Source organism: Chrysochloris asiatica, unplaced genomic scaffold (genome assembly GCF_000296735.1).
Source record: "Chrysochloris asiatica unplaced genomic scaffold, ChrAsi1.0 scaffold00077, whole genome shotgun sequence".
Classification (NCBI taxonomy): domain Eukaryota; kingdom Metazoa; phylum Chordata; class Mammalia; order Afrosoricida; family Chrysochloridae; genus Chrysochloris; species Chrysochloris asiatica.
Genome location: NW_006408595.1, coordinates 5,282,354 through 5,299,713, shown reverse-complemented (window position 1 = coordinate 5,299,713; position 17,360 = coordinate 5,282,354). Strand labels below are relative to the sequence as shown.

At 37.2% G+C, this 17,360-nt stretch overlaps 1 protein-coding gene across 2 annotated transcripts in view; it reads right to left on the bottom strand.

The window, feature by feature from the left end:
* The window catches only part of PDZRN4 (PDZ domain containing ring finger 4), a 551,428-nt gene that overhangs the window by 8,729 nt on the left and 525,339 nt on the right, over positions 1 to 17,360 (bottom strand). For both annotated transcript variants that reach the window (XM_006865304.1, XM_006865305.1), the window contains 2 exons: positions 7,805 to 7,906; positions 3,323 to 3,439 (listed from right to left, as the gene is read on the bottom strand). In XM_006865304.1, the coding sequence (XP_006865366.1) occupies positions 3,323 to 3,439; positions 7,805 to 7,906 (219 nt within the window). The remainder of the gene's footprint in view (positions 1 to 3,322; positions 3,440 to 7,804; positions 7,907 to 17,360) is intronic.

Here is a 17,360-nt window from a genome sequence, read left to right as displayed (position 1 = left end):
AACCACCACCATGTGACTCTAAGCAAAATGTTAATAATCTCAAAAACGAATACTCCTAGTCAGGGTTATACAGGTACAATCATGATACCAAATAAGTAGTAAGTGATAATACAGAAATAAGTAAACTTGAGAACTTATATCATCCTAAAGTTGCCTAAACATATAATGTTAATTTTTGCTATTTTTAATGTATCTTTTTAATAGCCTCATAAGAAATAATTTGTCTCCAGCTATAATACTGACACAGAACACACAACTTTACTACAATATTAAATTTCTACATTTAGGTTGCAATAGGTATTTGAGTTATAATGGACCCTAGTTAGGAGAGTTTATTTATATATATTGGAACATCTTGTTGTTAGTAGTATAAGCCATATGCAATGTTGTTATCATTAACAGATGTTCACGTATAGATTTTTGGATGTGATTTTTAAAATAGTTTATTTTGTTATTGCTGAAAATGTACACTGCACAAGATATAGCAATTCAACAATACAGGTACTGGTTAGTGGCATTGATTACATTCTTGAAATTGTGGAACCATGCTGACCTTTCTTTTCTGAGTTGTCCCTTCCCCAGTACTATAAATGCACTGCATCCTAAAGGTCCTATATAAGATGCTATTGTCACTTTGATCTCATATAGATAGTTCTCAAAAGAGTATAATGCTAACGGCATATCCTTTTTTTTTTTGTTTACCACTCAAGCTAAACTACTGTTTGGTTTTCAGGAAACTTCATAGGATACTTTTGGTTTAAGGTTTAATTATCTCAGGGATACAGTTTCAGGGGTTTATCCAACCTTCACGACTCTAGGAAGTCTAGAGTCTGCAAGAATTTGAAATTCTGTTCTATATCCTCCTCACCTTTGATTAGGATTCTTCCATGGAATCTTTAATCAAAGTATTCAATAATGGCAGATGGGTATCATCCAGTTCTTCTGGTCTCCTCTCAGAGGCAGTTCTTCATGGCGACAATCAGTCACACATTCTACGTTCTCCTTCTGTTCCTGACTCTAACTTCTATTGCTCCAGATAAATACAGGCCAGTTGTGTTTCTGACGGCCACTTACAAGCTTTTAAGACTTCTTTCTCTACCAAATGAAATAGGAAGTAGAAAAGAAGCACTAAATATGTTATTAGGCCAATTAACCAGGAAGTGCCAAGAACCCATGATCTTAGACTTTCAAATCAAGAAATCAAGTCCTATAAGATTTTGGGCTATATATAAACAGCCTCAACCGTAATTTTATTTTGTTGTTGTTATGTATATATCACACAACTTTTGTCAATTCAGTTTTTGACAGGTGTATAACTTAATGTCAGCAATTATAATAATTGACTGGGAAACTCTTCCCTTAATCCGTGTACTATTTCCATCACTGTTAACTCCCCTACCCTCCTCTCTCCAATATCTAATAACCACTAATAACCACTGTTATCTGTCCTTTGCTTTTGCTTGTCATTTTAACTGAGATCATATAACATCTGTCCCTTTCTAACTGACTCAGCTTAATGTCTCCAACCTCCATCCATACTGGGTATCAAAACTTCATTTCTCCTATTGAGTGAGTAGTATTTTATTGTCTGTAGGTACCACATTTTGATTATGCATTCATTTATTGATGAGAATTTAGGTTATTTGTACTTTTTGGCTGTTGTGAATTGATTACTGTGAATAGTGATGCGATCAACATTGCTGTTGTTAGATGCCCTCAAGTTGGTTCTGATTCACAGCGACCTTATGCACAACAGAACTAAACACTTAAAATTGTTGCTATACTTGAGCCCATTGGTGCTGCATTTCTCATTTTTGCTGATCTTCCACTTTAATGAACATGATGTCCTTCTCCAGGGATTGGCTGTACTTCTTCCAAAACAGATTTTTATTTTGTTCTTCTGTAAGTCCATGATATTTTTAATATTCTTCTTCAACTCCATAAATCAAATGAATCAATTTTTCTGCACCCTTTCTTGCTCATTATCCAATTTTCACATAGATATGAGGCTACTGAAAAGACCATGATTTGGGTCATACACTGCTTAGTCCTCAAACTGACATCTTTGCTTTTGAACACATTAAAGCAGTCTTGTGCAGCACATTTGCCTAACACAATACGTCATTTGATTTAGTGACTGCTGCTTCCAGGAGTGTTGATAATGGTTCCAAGAAAAATGAAGTCTTTGATATTATGTATTGGTCCAGTGGTGAGGATTTTTGTTTTCTTTACGTTGAAGTGCAGCCCATACTGAAGATTGTGGTCTTACTAGATCAGTAAGTATTGAAAGTCCTCTTAGCTTTCAGCAAGCAAGTAACACTCATGTTACTAATAAGTGTTCCTCCAATCCTGACACGTAGCTTTTCTTCATAAAATCCAGCTTGTCAGATTATTTGTTTCGCATACAGATTGAATAAGTATGGTGAAAGTATAAAACCCTGAAACACACCTTTACTAATTTAAAACCACTTAGGGTCCTCTTGTTCTGCCCTAACAGCTGTCTCTTGGTCTGTTTGAGTCTCTGATTTCTAGTCTTTTGCAGTGGAATAGCCGGGTGTTTGGTGTGGCGCTGTAGGATAAACACTGGACAGCTAACCGTAAGGTGGTCGATGCAAATACACCAGTTGTTCCTTGGAAACCCTATACAGTTGCTAAGTCAGCAGTGACGGAGCGGCACTTAACAATAACGACATGGTGGTTCTTTGTAATATTTTTTTTGAGGAGCTGTCACGCTGTTTCCCACGATGACTGTACTATTCTACATTTCCATCAGCAATGTGCAATGGTTCTGATTTCCCCTCATCATCGACAACATTTGTTATTTTCTATTTTATGATTAAAAAAGAAATCTTATTCACTCTATAGGGCACTCACAGATGTTTATGTGTAGTGTTTCCAGCCACCAAAGACAAAGATCAGATTTTCCTTTTTTCATAAAGACATTTATAATAAAAAGTAATAATAATGAAAACTTAAAAAGAAAAGTATGAATGAGAAATTAACTATTCAACTTACTTCAGAATTGACTTATAACAGTATCACTGGACCAGAACCCTGTGGTAAGTGGGGAACTACCTGTACTGATGTACTATGTTTACAATGGTCCCTAAGATTCCCAAACTGGTAACAGTCTTAATAGGAGGAAAATTATATTTTCCCTCTCATTGGAGATGATCACTTACTCTAAAAATTTACCATTACAGAGATGTATGATTAAGCCCTTTTGATTTTTTTTTGTTGTTGTTGTTCGCTACTTCTGCTTATATATCTAAATGGGAACTAACAACGTTTCAAATGATACAGTTCAAATTGTTGGCCCTACCTGCTCCACCTCATTGGCAGTGTGCTGCATTGCTTCATTATGCTGTTCTTCCAACATCTCCAAGTTTAACTCCTCTAGGAATTCATTCCTTTCATCTTCCAGCCAGCCTTCATCCAGCTGCAAAAGAATACATTAGTATATTATATTATGTTAGTGAGAACTCATGCTAAAATAGGGTAAACTTAAATAGCGTCGCCTGACCAGTTCCTTTTATCATAATGATTCTCTTCAGCATCCCATAGTTCACCTCTCAGAAAGAAGAAAAGGTGATAGAAAAAAAAAAAAAAAAAGGACTCTTATGCCTTTTATCCTTCCCTGAAACAGAGCTACAGATTTTCTCTCGTAGCTGAGTAGATCTCACAGCATAGGACATTACCTTCTTTCAAACTGTATGAAAAGCACGCTGTATAATCCACAGCTACCACACTCATTATCTCCAACAATCCCTGCGTTGAAAGAACTGCAGCGGTACTAATAGGGCTATGAGACCATTTTATTTTTGTCCTTAACAACAACGTCCAATGACACAAAGTACCCCCACACTCTGACATTATCCACCTCTTGCCTTTTTACTTCCAGGAGGATGGCTCCCAAGTTAACATGATGGCTATGTGCCACAAAAGAATCTGCAGACAACATTTGTTTTATCTGCAAAAGGATAATACTAATTTATTCATCTTAAAAAAAAAAACCAACTTGTTCTGCTATGTCTATTTTGATAAATTGTTTCAGGCACAATTCCACAGACAACTGCCTATTAGTAGATATGGTGCTTAAGGTGGTAGAATTGTGTATAGCATGGAAGGTTTTGTTTATGGGTGCTGAATACAAGCATTATAGTGGATGCCTTACACAAATTAAACTGAACAAAGATCTTCGGCGTCTCAATATAACAAAAACAGTAGCATAGTGGTTACGAGTTGGGCTGCTAATCTCAAAGTGAGCAGTTCGAAACTGCCAGCAGTTCCACTGGAGAAGGCTTTCTGCTCCTGTAAGGATTTATAGCCTCGGAAACCCTATGCAGGGTTGCTATGAGTTGGAACCAACTCCACAGCACACCACCACCACCACCTCACTAATATGACCAGTGCTGACGGTCAATATAAATAATTTGCCTCAAAGTAGATTTTTGGAGCTGGGTTGCATAAATTAGCTGTCTAGGATGATCAGATTAATTGGATTATTGTGAAAATTCTGCTATACTATGCTGCAAACAAACAGCTGCTTCTACTGAGCCAAAATTGACTATATAGTTTGTTTTCTCCACTCTATAAACTGGCAAAATAAGTTCTCAAAGAGCTTTTAAATCTTAAAATGAACAACAAACCTGAAAGAAGTACATCCAATTGTACCAGAACTAGCATTAACATATATGCATTATATTCATTAATATGAAGACAAATCATGGGCTTCTTGATAGCTAATAAAGGCCATCTAGAACTTAAATTATCTCAAAACCGTCAGGGGCCCAAAACATGGACACATTTATTCATACTCATTTATCTTAATGTGACCTGAATAACTAGGTTCCACCCCACTGACTTTGATATTCAAATTACTATGATAATTAAGCTGACTAAAAAATTTAATTCAATCCAATTTATAATTGTCCAAATTTTACATTCTTTAATCCCTTTTAAGTTTCATGAAGCTACAAATTATCAACTCTAAGATAAATTATTTAAAACCAGAAATGTCTACATTTCATAAATACACCAAGGAATTTTTCTTTTAGTCAAGTCTAACAAAATATCTCCTGTGATACATTGAATGATTGAACAGAGTGTTTTGAGGTCTAAATGAAGGGGAAAACTAAAGATTCCCTATGACTCTTTTCTTATTGACATACTCCTAGATGCCTGAGTTGCCACCTGTAGACATTTTATGGCTTTGGAGAAGTGCTTTCCTCTCGGCAGGTGGTGTACATCTCACCATGAGGAAGAAGACTCTTCTTGCTCATTTCATTCCCTGTTGTATTTCCCCTTCCCACCTAGAAGCGCCTTCATGGCAGCTGAGTCTAGTGCTTTGGCAGGACCAGACAAACCCCTTTAGCTGAGCTTCAGAAAAAGAGGATTGTCATTATTATATAGGAAGAAGCTTTCTTTACCCAAGTAGACTGCACATGGCATTTCAGAGAAAGGCGCAACCTCCACAACCATCTCTAAGGTAGTGACATTCTTATGATAGCTCTCTCTGCCCCAATGGCCCAAGGGGAATAGAACAGAATAGCAATATCATTAATAGTCTGAGGAGGAAAATGGGCAGAAAATGAAAGGAAGTTGACAGGAAATGAGAGGAATGAGTTATTTAAAAATATTGCACAGATGCACAATACTGCCCCCAGCAACTCTGTAGATCATTTTAAAGCATCTAGAGGATATTGGAAACATTTAAAAAAGGCTAGAAAAACAGCACACAAAAAAGCTTCCACATTCTGTTTGGGTGAAATATACATGTAAAAATAAAAATGGAAACACAATAATGAGGTAGGTTGGATTTAATGAAAAAATACGAGTGCTATAAAAACAAGATTTTATTTTTCATCATTTCCCCCCACTTTATAGAATGTACTGTTTAAATTAAAAATTTAAACTGTGGTGTTAAAAAGCACTTTCTTTCCTTGTTTCTCTAGAAATTTAATTTTCTAAAGGCTATTAGCTTTCCTTCAGTGACATGAATGCTTCTTCATGAATAAGGGCTAATGCAGATTCGGATTTTTGATAGACAGGTTGGCATCCTATGAAGTCAGATAACCATCCTTTATCAACTGTGAAAAATACTCTGGTTTGGAAATTCATCCCCCAACATTTCCTCTACCGTGAGGAAAGGTCAAGAATGTAGCCAGATATTCAAAAATGCCATTGGCTCTACCAAACATCTGTATTCTATCAAAGATTAACAGGATCTAGTCTTATGTCATTAATTTCTATTCTTTTCACAGCCCATTATAGCCATTATGTGATAACGTTTCAGGGAATACTTTAATTCTTGATCAATGAGGCACTCTAGCAGTTACAAGGAAAAGGAAGGGAAACCACATTATGTCACTAAAATATCTTCCCTGCAACAGAGATGACTACTGTACTGTGTCCTCAGTTCTCTTCGATTTGCCCCGGATATCAGTACTATGTACTTAGCTCCATTGTTGCTAGGTTTCATCCTGTCAATAACAACTCATAGCAACCCTAAGCACAAGAGAATGAAACACTGCTGAGTCCTGCGCCAACCTCATAAACGTTGCTATGTTTTAGCCCATTGCTCCTGCCACTGTGCCAATCCATCTCATTGGGGCAGCTTCCTCATTTTCTCCCACCCTTGATTTTACCAAGCAGGATATCCTTCTCCAGGGACTGGTCCCTCCTTTACATGATTTTTTTTCAAGAAAATATTATCAGTGAGATTAGTTTGAGAGATTTCCAGACAATTAACGCAATTTCACGAGTATTTTAAAAGATCAGTTCTACATAGGCAGTCTGTCTAGTTGTGTAGGTTTCCTTTCCCCACCCCTAAGGCCTTTGGTGTGTAACTTTACTCTGCTGGGTCTAAGGCAGGCTGTAAAGGAACATTTAGAATGGCCAAGGGCATAAAGGAAATATATGTGGAAACAGTGATCTTTTTAACAGCTATGTTCAAGTCTGGATTCATCTGACACTGAAATATACTTACTCAACGTAATTTATAGATAGTATGTAGTTACTGAGACTGAAAAGTATCAGATCAATAACCTGGGCGACAAATGGTGATATAACCAATTTCACTCAAACTACTGACAGATGGATAGAATGGTGACAGTATTTTATCCTCTCTGTTTTGTGATGGGGAATAAAGAGGATATCATAAAAAATACCACTGGTACTTTCCTTCCACCATCACCCCTATTTTACTTTCATGACATCTCCCTCTGTAATCTATAAATTTTTTTTTTTTTTCTTTTGAAACAATCACCTTGTTTTGGTCATAGAGATGTCTGTGTCATATTAAACTTGGAAAAGTCCATTTACCATACATGAAACCATCTCATGCTTCATAGGACACTTTATTTGATAAAGTCACTCTAAGAAGATTGAAGTTGAAAACTAGATATGCTAATGTTTCTCTCATTAGAGATTCTTTCACGATATCTCAATTTGCCAATTATTTTTAGATTGGAACCAAATGGAAAGATTCATACAGAATTAAACATCTTGTAAAGTCAAGCATTTTTCATTTGTGAATTCATTTAAATAACAGGCAAGAGGTGGGGAAGGGTAATGATTTTTGTGTACTTTTAAGAAAGTAAGATGTTAAGTTGTCATTCTGTAGAGCAATATACTTCAGAATTTAATTTATTATCTTTTTTAGGAGTTAAGTAAGTTAAGAAAGATCAGTTGTAGTTATATTTTGTATACTGGGTGTTACAGAGATTCACAGTACTGATTGGATACAGAACAGCAAATAGTGAAAGTCAAATTCAGTCTCAACACTTTTTCTTGCTGTTCTGACCTGAATCTCCGGTCTTGCAACAAGCAGCACAATTCTCTTGCACTCATCACTAGAGAGCAATGCCACGGCTTCTTCCCGATTTTGGACATCTTCACCATTTATCTAGAAAACAAATGAAAGTGGCACATTAGTTTCCATTTCCACAATGCTGCACACAATAAATGGCAAATATCAGCTCATTTATGGTAAATGTATGGACAATGAAGCTCACACAATGGGCTCATCTTCAGCCCCTCAGTGGTAAGTGCCTTCACTCAATTACACGCTTACTGTAAGAGCCATATTGATCCCTGAAGGATGGCGGACATCAGAGGAAGCAGTTATGTTCATAAATGTCCAACCTGCGCCCTGGCAACATACATCTAGCAACACAATTAACCAGTCTGTGACAGGTGACGTTCATCTTTCTCCGCTCAGAGTAATGGAAGTGTCACTCTGAGATAATAGTGCTGGGAGAAGCAGGACTGGCAATACCATAACCGAAATCTGTCATTCTGCGTATTGCTGCGAGCCAATTAGAAAGCTGCAGTATTATCTCTCACCAGGCAATCCTGCCAGGCCACTGCTGACTGTGATTTCATTTAATCATTTCATATTTGTGTGTGGGTCTGACTCAGTTGCCCAAACACCTCAGGATATCTTTCATCGCTTACAGAATCAAAAGAACTTCAGCTCATCAGCAACACCCTCATCAATATGCTAGGCCTTTTAGAAGATTTATTGGTTTCTTAAGGTGCATCTTAAATAACAATGATAACTTAAGGTGCATCTCTTAAGTACACGTAATTTTTTTTTCTTTTAAAAATTAAGATAGAGTAATACTGATTTCAAAAAGAAAATGCTGGGTGAAAGAATCTAGGCTTGAGGATACTTTTAATTACATAAAAAAGATCCAGTGGTGGTTGAACTATATCTTTTTCTAAACTGCAGAATAAGCATTGGAACCTAAAGGTCAGCGGTTCAAACCTACCAGCTGATCCTTGGAAAACTTACAGAGGGCTAATATGAGTCAGAATCAACTTGATGGCTCTTAACAACAACAATAAAAGGAAAGTAAATACAATTTGTAAAGTTTGCACTTTAAACTACATTTTCATGTTTGAATGTGTTCAGCTCTTAGTAAGCAAAACTTTTTTTCCTTTGGCTATTTAAAAATTATTTTGTTTTCTGGATTTCTTATGTATAACCACAATAAGATTTTTGATCCATAACATAGAACCAACATATGCGGAAAGAAATTTTAAATAAAGAGGTCAGGTCATTCTAATAATGCTAAATAAGTATTAATTACCGCAATAACTTAAATGGAAAATGTGGCTTGCATTGACCATTTTTAAAATAATTGATCTTAAATCTTTTACCAAGGGTTTCTGCTTAACAATGTGAAGTGAATTACAGTGGTTTTCTCCTTTTGGTTCTCTGTGGTTGTGCTGATGTATGGGGGTAAACATACTTATCTGAAAATAAACTCAAGAATCTCAACTTTACACCACAATTTTGTTGTTGTTACGCACCATAGATTCAGTTCTGACTCCGAGCAACCCTGTATCAGGTTTCCAAGGAGCGGCTGGTGGGTTTGAACTGTCGACACTGTGGTTAGCAGTCCAGCGCTTATTCTAGAGTGTCATATCAGAACCACAATAAATAACCCTTATTTCCAGACTTTTATCATAGAATTAACAAAAGAGAGTCAAACAGGGGAAGAAGGGAGGGAGTCACAACCACAGGTTTGGTTTTGTTGGTTGATAAAAAAAATATATGTAGCCTTAGTTTCTCACTTGTAAGTTAGACAGAAAATTTGTTTGTCTGTTTGTTTTCTTTCCTTTTTTACAATTCACAAAATGAATCAATTTAGAAAATAAAAGTCCTGATTCCAAACTGTAGAATGATTGGAAAGGATGGACAGTAGTTGTTCACAAATATATATCTGAAAAGCAATTTATGCAATGACCCCAAGGCCCTTTTCTCCTGAACAAAGATAAACTGACAGTGTGGATTCCACTACACATCTCCCACTCCAATTAAATGTAGTTTAAAATAATGTCCTGTTAATTTTTACTTTCTTTGAGCTTTGAGAGTTTATGTCCATCCCATAGTAATTTTTTGGTAGTAAATCCGCAATTCATCAATTTGTATATTAATTATGAGCCTAATAATTTATTTTCCGTTCATAATAGGCACATCTGATCCTAGGGGAACTGACTTCAGCTTTCATACAAAGACTTTCTTTATTTCTAATATGTTTGAAACATAATTCTTATACTTTCCCCCCGGTCTCATATACATACTTCACCATTTTCTCTTCATCTAAATTTCACCTAGTATTAATTGAAATGTCCCTTATTTCTCTTAGTCTAATGTTGCTATATTATGCTCTCTGTAATTCCTCTATACATGTGGCCACATTCGTGTGAACATCTTAGAGCAAACGCTCCCAAGGGACAGTGGCTAATTTCACACCACTCTTTTTGCATGATGCCCTAGCACTGAACAGGGGTGTGAGAAGTAGATGATCTCCTTGGAATTTGCCATTTCAATACCGTCAGTTTCAAGGTGAGACAACTGAAGCCAAAGGTCAAATATGGGAAAAGAGAGAGAGAGTTAGAATCTAAGGAAAATTACATATTTAATATTAATTTTTAGATATTAATTTAATGTTGTTGTATTAAGTGCCATTGAGTCATTTTCGATTCATAGTGACCCTGTATAGGGTTTCCAAGGAGTGGTTGGTGGGTTTGAACCACTAAACTTATTGTTAGCAGCCTACAGTGCCACACCAGGACTCCATATTAACTTAATACATAAAGTAATAAATTGATAGTGGGTTTTTGACTCTGTTTCATTATAACTAATGTTATCAACCTTTCAGTTTATGAATTCCATGGATTGCATAAATTGTTAATACATTCAGTTGCTAACTAAAAGCTTGGAGATTTCTAGTTCACCCAGAGGCACCAGGAAGAATGGCCTATCTACTTCTTCAAATATCTGCCACTGAAAACCCTAAGGCACAGCATTCTACTTTGCCAACCTCAGGTTGCCATGAGTTGAAATCAATTTAGAGGCAACTGGTTTTGGTTTTTATGTTTTCTAGAATGACATGGTGGTCAAGAGAGGAATGCTGAAGCCACCATGTTTCAAGTCCCATTCCTTCAATTTCCTAGCGGTGTGATCTTAGGCAGATTACTTATAATTTCTCTGCATATCAATGTCCTTATCTGTAAAATACAGAAAATTATACTTCCATTTTCAGAGGGTTCTGATAAGGATTAAAATTAATTAATATATGTAAAGAGTTTATATAAGTACCTGGTACATAGCAAACACAATTCTGTTTAATAACATAGCGATCTCATATGCATTTTCTAACACTTAGAGGACCATCAGGAAACAATATGGTCCCAGTTACTTTTATATCCTTTATAGTTGGGACTTTTAAGTCCCTTTGTAGATTCATGTCTCTCATTTGTAAACTCATACTGATTGGAGATACCGTCTTCCGTCCTGGCCGTAAGTCCTTGTTTTGGTAGGACAGTTCACATGTTGCAGATACACATTTATATTCAGAACCACACATGGAATAAAATGAAATCGTTGCTGAAATCTGGCATTAAAATGTAGTTTATTGTTTCTTTTTCAAAATAAGGACCGCTTTACCCAGCAGGTTGGTATATCCTCTAATACTTAGGACGTTAGTTCGATACCCAAACTGATATTGGGGTCAGAAATAAAACCATGGGTTTCCGTAAAGATGCCTCCCAAGGAAATGAAAACAAAACAAAACAAAAACAAACCAACAACTGAGGAATAGAATCAAATAGAGCTTTCAACGTTCAGTTGCTCTTGTTCCTGAATTAATGGCTTATAGCTACAGGGTTGTTAATAGGAAAGCAACTTGCTATTTGCCTAGAGAACACAGGCAAACATCAAGGTGCAATATCCATCCACATACAAAGAAGACAGACAACTCTTCATGTCTCTACAACTTAACAGAAAGCCATCTATTTCAGTAAAGGAGAGGGGAAGAGACGAGAAAGACAATATGTACTTCTAGGTAAGTAGGAGGCAAACCTTTGCAAGACAATATATGTGACTCATTTTTCTGTACATGATATGTAAATATTTGTTTCAAAGCAGATATTGCCTTAGCTTAGAAGAGATTTGTGGTAATTACAAAGATAAATCATAAGTCAAATCCTCACAGTGGGTCCAATCTCCTGTGTTTGTATATTTATAAAAGCCCTAACAGCCTAGAAGTTTAATATAGCTTTTTGTTTTTTCCTCTCTAAAGACAATATTCCAATTTTTTGGTTTGCAATATTAGTATAGCAAAGGTAGATCTGCAAATAAAATTCATAGAACATAACTGTCTATAAAATTTCTTATGAAAAGACAAATCTTTGGCAAAAGATGAAAGATTTATTTCAAACCTGTTCATATTTAGCGTGGAGAGAAAGAATGAGAATGAAAGACACAGAATAAAGGATAGATAGAAGTTGAAAGAACAGAAACCCAAGAAAAATAGCTCTAAATGGAGAGAGAAAAGAATAAGAAGAAATGCTGACAACCAGTTCACGTGTTGGAAGGAGAGAGCACAATCAGAAGTCTTATTGTCCCATTGTTTTCATTATTACAGAGTTTTTTCAGGAGTTATGGTGTGGTTCTGTAAGATAGGCACTGATTGCTAACCACAAAGATGGCAGGTCAAGCCCAGCAGCCAATCTTCGAAAACTCTATACAGGATCACTGTGAGTTGGACCTGACACAATCCTTAGGGTCACCAGTCGTGTAACGGGCTATGCATTGGGCTGGTAACTGCAAGGTCAGTAATTGATTCTATCAGCCCTCCTGCCATGGGAGAAAGATGAGGGTTTCTTCTCACCTTGGAAACCCTATACAGAGTTGAGGGTACAAAAGAACAAGGAGACATTGTTGTTGTTGTTTTGTGCTCTTGAGTTGCATAGTGATTTCCTGCCTTAAGCAGCACAAAGATAAACCTACTATACCACCGGGGCAAGAAGAGGTCTTAGGAAGTACAAATGATTCACATCTTTGGCTAACTTAAAAATCCATGGCTGTATTTCTTACGCCAACATCAGTTTGGGTACCCAGCTAATGTCTAGGGTCCAATAGGACCTACCTCCTGGGTAAAGTGGCTCTCCTTTTGTGAAAGAAATGACAGACTACCTTTTAAAGCCAGAGTTTAGCAGCAGCTTCATTTCATTCCATGTGTGGATTTGAATGTACAGTTTTAGTAACAATCTTCCCCCAAATCAGTCATTGAAAACACCGTGGAGCACAGTTCTACTCTGACACACAAGGGGTCACTGTAAGTCAGAATGAACTTGATGCAAAGTTGGTTTGTTTTTAGTTCTTAGCAATATGACTGACTGTTTTGGCTGACATGAGGTTAGGCTGTTTACATGTAATATTATATGCCAGTCATTCCAAAAGGAGGAAAGGAAAATAGAGTGTGCTCTTTTTTTTTGGAAAATTTTATCAAGCAATTTATTGTCTTTGTTCAATTTTGAAATCTTGTCTTAAGTTGACTTTCCCAAGTCAAATTTTAGAGTCATATTTATGGCAAGGCAAATATAATTGTCAAGCACTTGCAGAAGGAAAACACACACACACACACACATGAGAATTAGAACATGTTCTCATGAAGTTGGTTTGTAGCTTCTCTGTTGTATATTTCCCCACTCTATGGAAACTATGGAGTCCTGGTGTGGTGCTGTGGGTTAATGCGCTGGACTGCAAAGTCGGTTTGAACAGCAAGGTTGGCGCTTCAAGCTCACCAGCTGCTCCTTGGAAGCCCTATATGGGGTCGCTATGGGTCAGAATTGACTGAAGAGCACTTAACAACAAGAATGGAAACCATATATCGGGTCACTGTGAGTCAAACAGACTTGTTGGCACTTAAAACAAGACTGCCAGTTCAACTGTGGTGTGTGTGTGTGTGTCTGTTATTAGGTAAGGTGATCTAACAAACTCACTGTGTGCTGCATTAAGAAAACTTCAGCTACAAATTGGGATAGGACCATAGACTTACTTTACTCAGGTCATCTTGAACAGGATATTAAAATCACAGTTGCTTCAACAAGGTTTATTGATACAAAAACCAGTGAGAAAACTCCATGGATAAGAAGTAAATCCTCTCTTTCTCCCACTCTCATATCCCTGGCAAAAGAGTCATTAATTGTTCATTAGCAGGATATCCCATAATCTCCTCATCAGCCATATGGGAGCTATCTGTCTATCAGTACAATTTTGTCACAATTTTATTTAATATAATTTTATCATAACCCTTAAGACTGTGTTCTGTGTGTACAGATAGGATTGAATTCTAGGCCTTTTAATGTGACGTTTATTTATTAAGAATGACATATTTGTCACTGAATATAAAGTAATCAGGCAGAAAACAGTCCTTTATTAACCTGCTATTGTTTCTTCAATGAATGTACTCCATTAGGGATGTCTTATTACACAGTATATATTTTATGAAAAGCTTTGTCCACATTATAACTAAGATTTTGGAAATGTCAAGACATGTAATATACGTGGATGGAAATACATACAATTTTTTCTCAGCTGTCTGCATCCTCAGAACCCACATACTGAGATGCTAGATGAGATTTTCATGATTAGCCTACGGTAGAGTAGAAGGGAGGAAGGAAACCAGAGAAGAGAGAGCAAGAGGCGGTTTGGGGAGGTGGACATTAGATGGTGAGAGGAAGAAATAAAAGATGCCAATAGTAAAAGAGTAGTAGGAAAGATGATGAAATAGTGACCCATTATATCCCAAAATATGGCCTACTGTTGTTGTTGTTAAGTGCCGTCGAGTCAGTTCCGACCCATAGCGACCCTGTATAGGGTTTCCGAGGAGCTATTGGTGAACTTGAACTGCCGACCTTGCAGTTCAAACAGCTTTGCAGTCTGGCGCATTAACCCACAGTACCACACCAAGACTCCATTGTCTACTAGGGTTACTTAATTCTGCTGTGTGGCGTCATGTTGATTCTGACTCATTAGTATTGTTGTTAAGTACCGTGGAGTTGGTTCCGACTCATAGTGACCCTGCACAGGGTTTCTGAGGCTGTAAATCTTTACGGGAGCAGAACGCCTCATCTTTCTCCCGCAGAGCAGCTGGTAGTTTCGAATTGCCGACCTTGAGGTTAGCAGCCCGATTCATAATCACTATGCTAGCAGATAGATCCTTTAAGTCAGAGGAGAGCTGCTGCATAGGCTTCACTATGCTGAACATGTTCATGGAAGCACACTGCCAGGTTTTTCTCCCAAAGAACAGTTGGTGAGTTCCAAATGCCATACTTTGAGTTACCAGTCAAGTGATTAACCACTGCACCCATAGGGATCCTTTCACTTAATATCCTGTTGCTGTCTAACTGATTCTGACTCAGAGGAACCCTAGAAAACCTAACCAAAACCACTGCCGTGTAGTCAATGTTGATTTATAACGACCCAACAGGACAGTGTAGAACTGCCCTTTTGCATTTCCTAGACTAATCTTTATGGGAGCAGACAACCTCATCTTTCTCCCTGGAAGAAGATGGTGTGTTCAAACTGAAGGCCTTACAAATTAGCAGCCCAATGCATACAGCACTATGCCCTCAGGGCTCCATGGGACCGCTTACAGGCACAAAAATCTCCCAGCCCTTTCAGCCAGTAAACATGTTACTTTCTAATGTAACATCTCATACCGTTTTCTAATGATTGTTGCCTGTAATAGGACTCTGGAAATTAAAAAGGTTATGGTATTTTCTGTATGTTTACTTGGAGATATTAATAGAGTGAATTTAAAATTGTTTTAAAAATGGAAAACAAAAAACATTTTGAAACTTCCATTACCTGGAAGGTAAATGAGCATCTAAAATGAGTGCCATTTGAAGAAACGAAAGGTCAGCAGAACAGCAGGACAGACATCTGTGTGATGTGTGTCCAGAATAGCTCAAGCATCCTGTATCAGCACAATACCATACTGTGTCAACATCTGTGTATATCATTGTCTTCCTAGCTACCAAATGGTGGGCTATGTCTCGTATATATTTTTAATATTTTAATTGTATTTCTTTTATTAAGCATATACACAGCAAGACATAGACCTATTTAACAGTTTGTACACACATAATCTACTGACATTGATTACATTCTTTGAGTTGTGCAATCATTCTCACTCTCTTTTCAGTTGTTTTGCCCCAGGTGTCCTGGTGTGGTGCTGTAGGTTGGCAGTTCAAGCCCACAGGCTGCTCCCTAGAAACCCTATACAGGAACACCATGAGTTGGAAACTACTAGATGACCCTTAACAACAACTTCTCCCTAAGGTTACTAACTGATCTTTCAATTTGCTAATGTTCATTTGATCCCATATAGTTCTTACATGAGTCTTAAACTACTATTTGGTTTTAAAAATATCAGGGGATATTTTGGGTTACGGTTTAAAGATTCTCTCAGGGTAATCATTTCAAGGGTTCACATCTTGTCTATTTTTGAAGCCCTCTGGTAGCGTAGTGGTTACGAATCAGGCTGCGAACCACAAGGTCAGCAGTTTGAAACTACCAGCTGCTCCACGGGAGAAAGATGAGGCTTTCTGCTCCTGTAAAGATTTACAGCCTCGGAAACCCTGTTCAGGGTCGCTGTGGGTCGGAACCAACTCGACGGCACTTAACAACAACAACCACAATGAGTTCTCAAGAGTATTGAATCCAAGGAAACAGTCTTTAGGGTAAGAAGAAGCAGGAGCTATAGATATATCACAATGGCTAAAAGTTTTGCATTTTGAAACCTCTTCAGTCTGTCATTCAAGGCTTCTCTGTTGCCTAGTTGTGATCAGCAGTGAAACGAAATTCCACATGGCCTATGTTCTTATATTGATGTATTGGCTGGAGACCTACTGTGTCTTTCTGCATATTTTCTTTCTTTTGTCTATGAGTGAGGACTTAGAAAGGATAGGTGGGTTAAAGCAGTTTTAGGATAAGCATAAGACTGTTGTTAACTGAAAACTTGGCATTTCAAACCCACCAGCTGCTCTACAGGAAAAAGATGAGGCTTTCTGTTTCCACAAAGATTTAATTTCTGAAGCCCTACATAGAGCTCTGGTAGCATAGTAGTTACGAATCGGGCTGCGAACCGCAAGGTCAGCAGTTTGAAATTACCAGCTGTTCCACGGGAGAAAGATGAGGCTTTCTGCTCCCATAAAGATTTACAGCCTCAGAAACCTTGTACAGGGTTGTTATGAATCGGAACTGACTCCACAGCACATAACAACAACAACAACATAGGGTTGTTATGAGTCAGAATCGAGTCAATGACAGTGGGTTTGAAGTTTGTTTATTTTTTTTTGTTTTTTTTTTCGTTATGTACTGTGCCAAACATATTGCATGTATAATCTCGTTTAACCTTCACAATGATAGGTTTTATTATTATTATCATTTTTTAAGATGAGGGACAAGGCTTAATGTAAAAGGTTATGTGATGTGCCCAAGTAACCAAATAATCTGCCTCTAAGACTTGTGTCTTACAATCATTGACCTTAGGTAA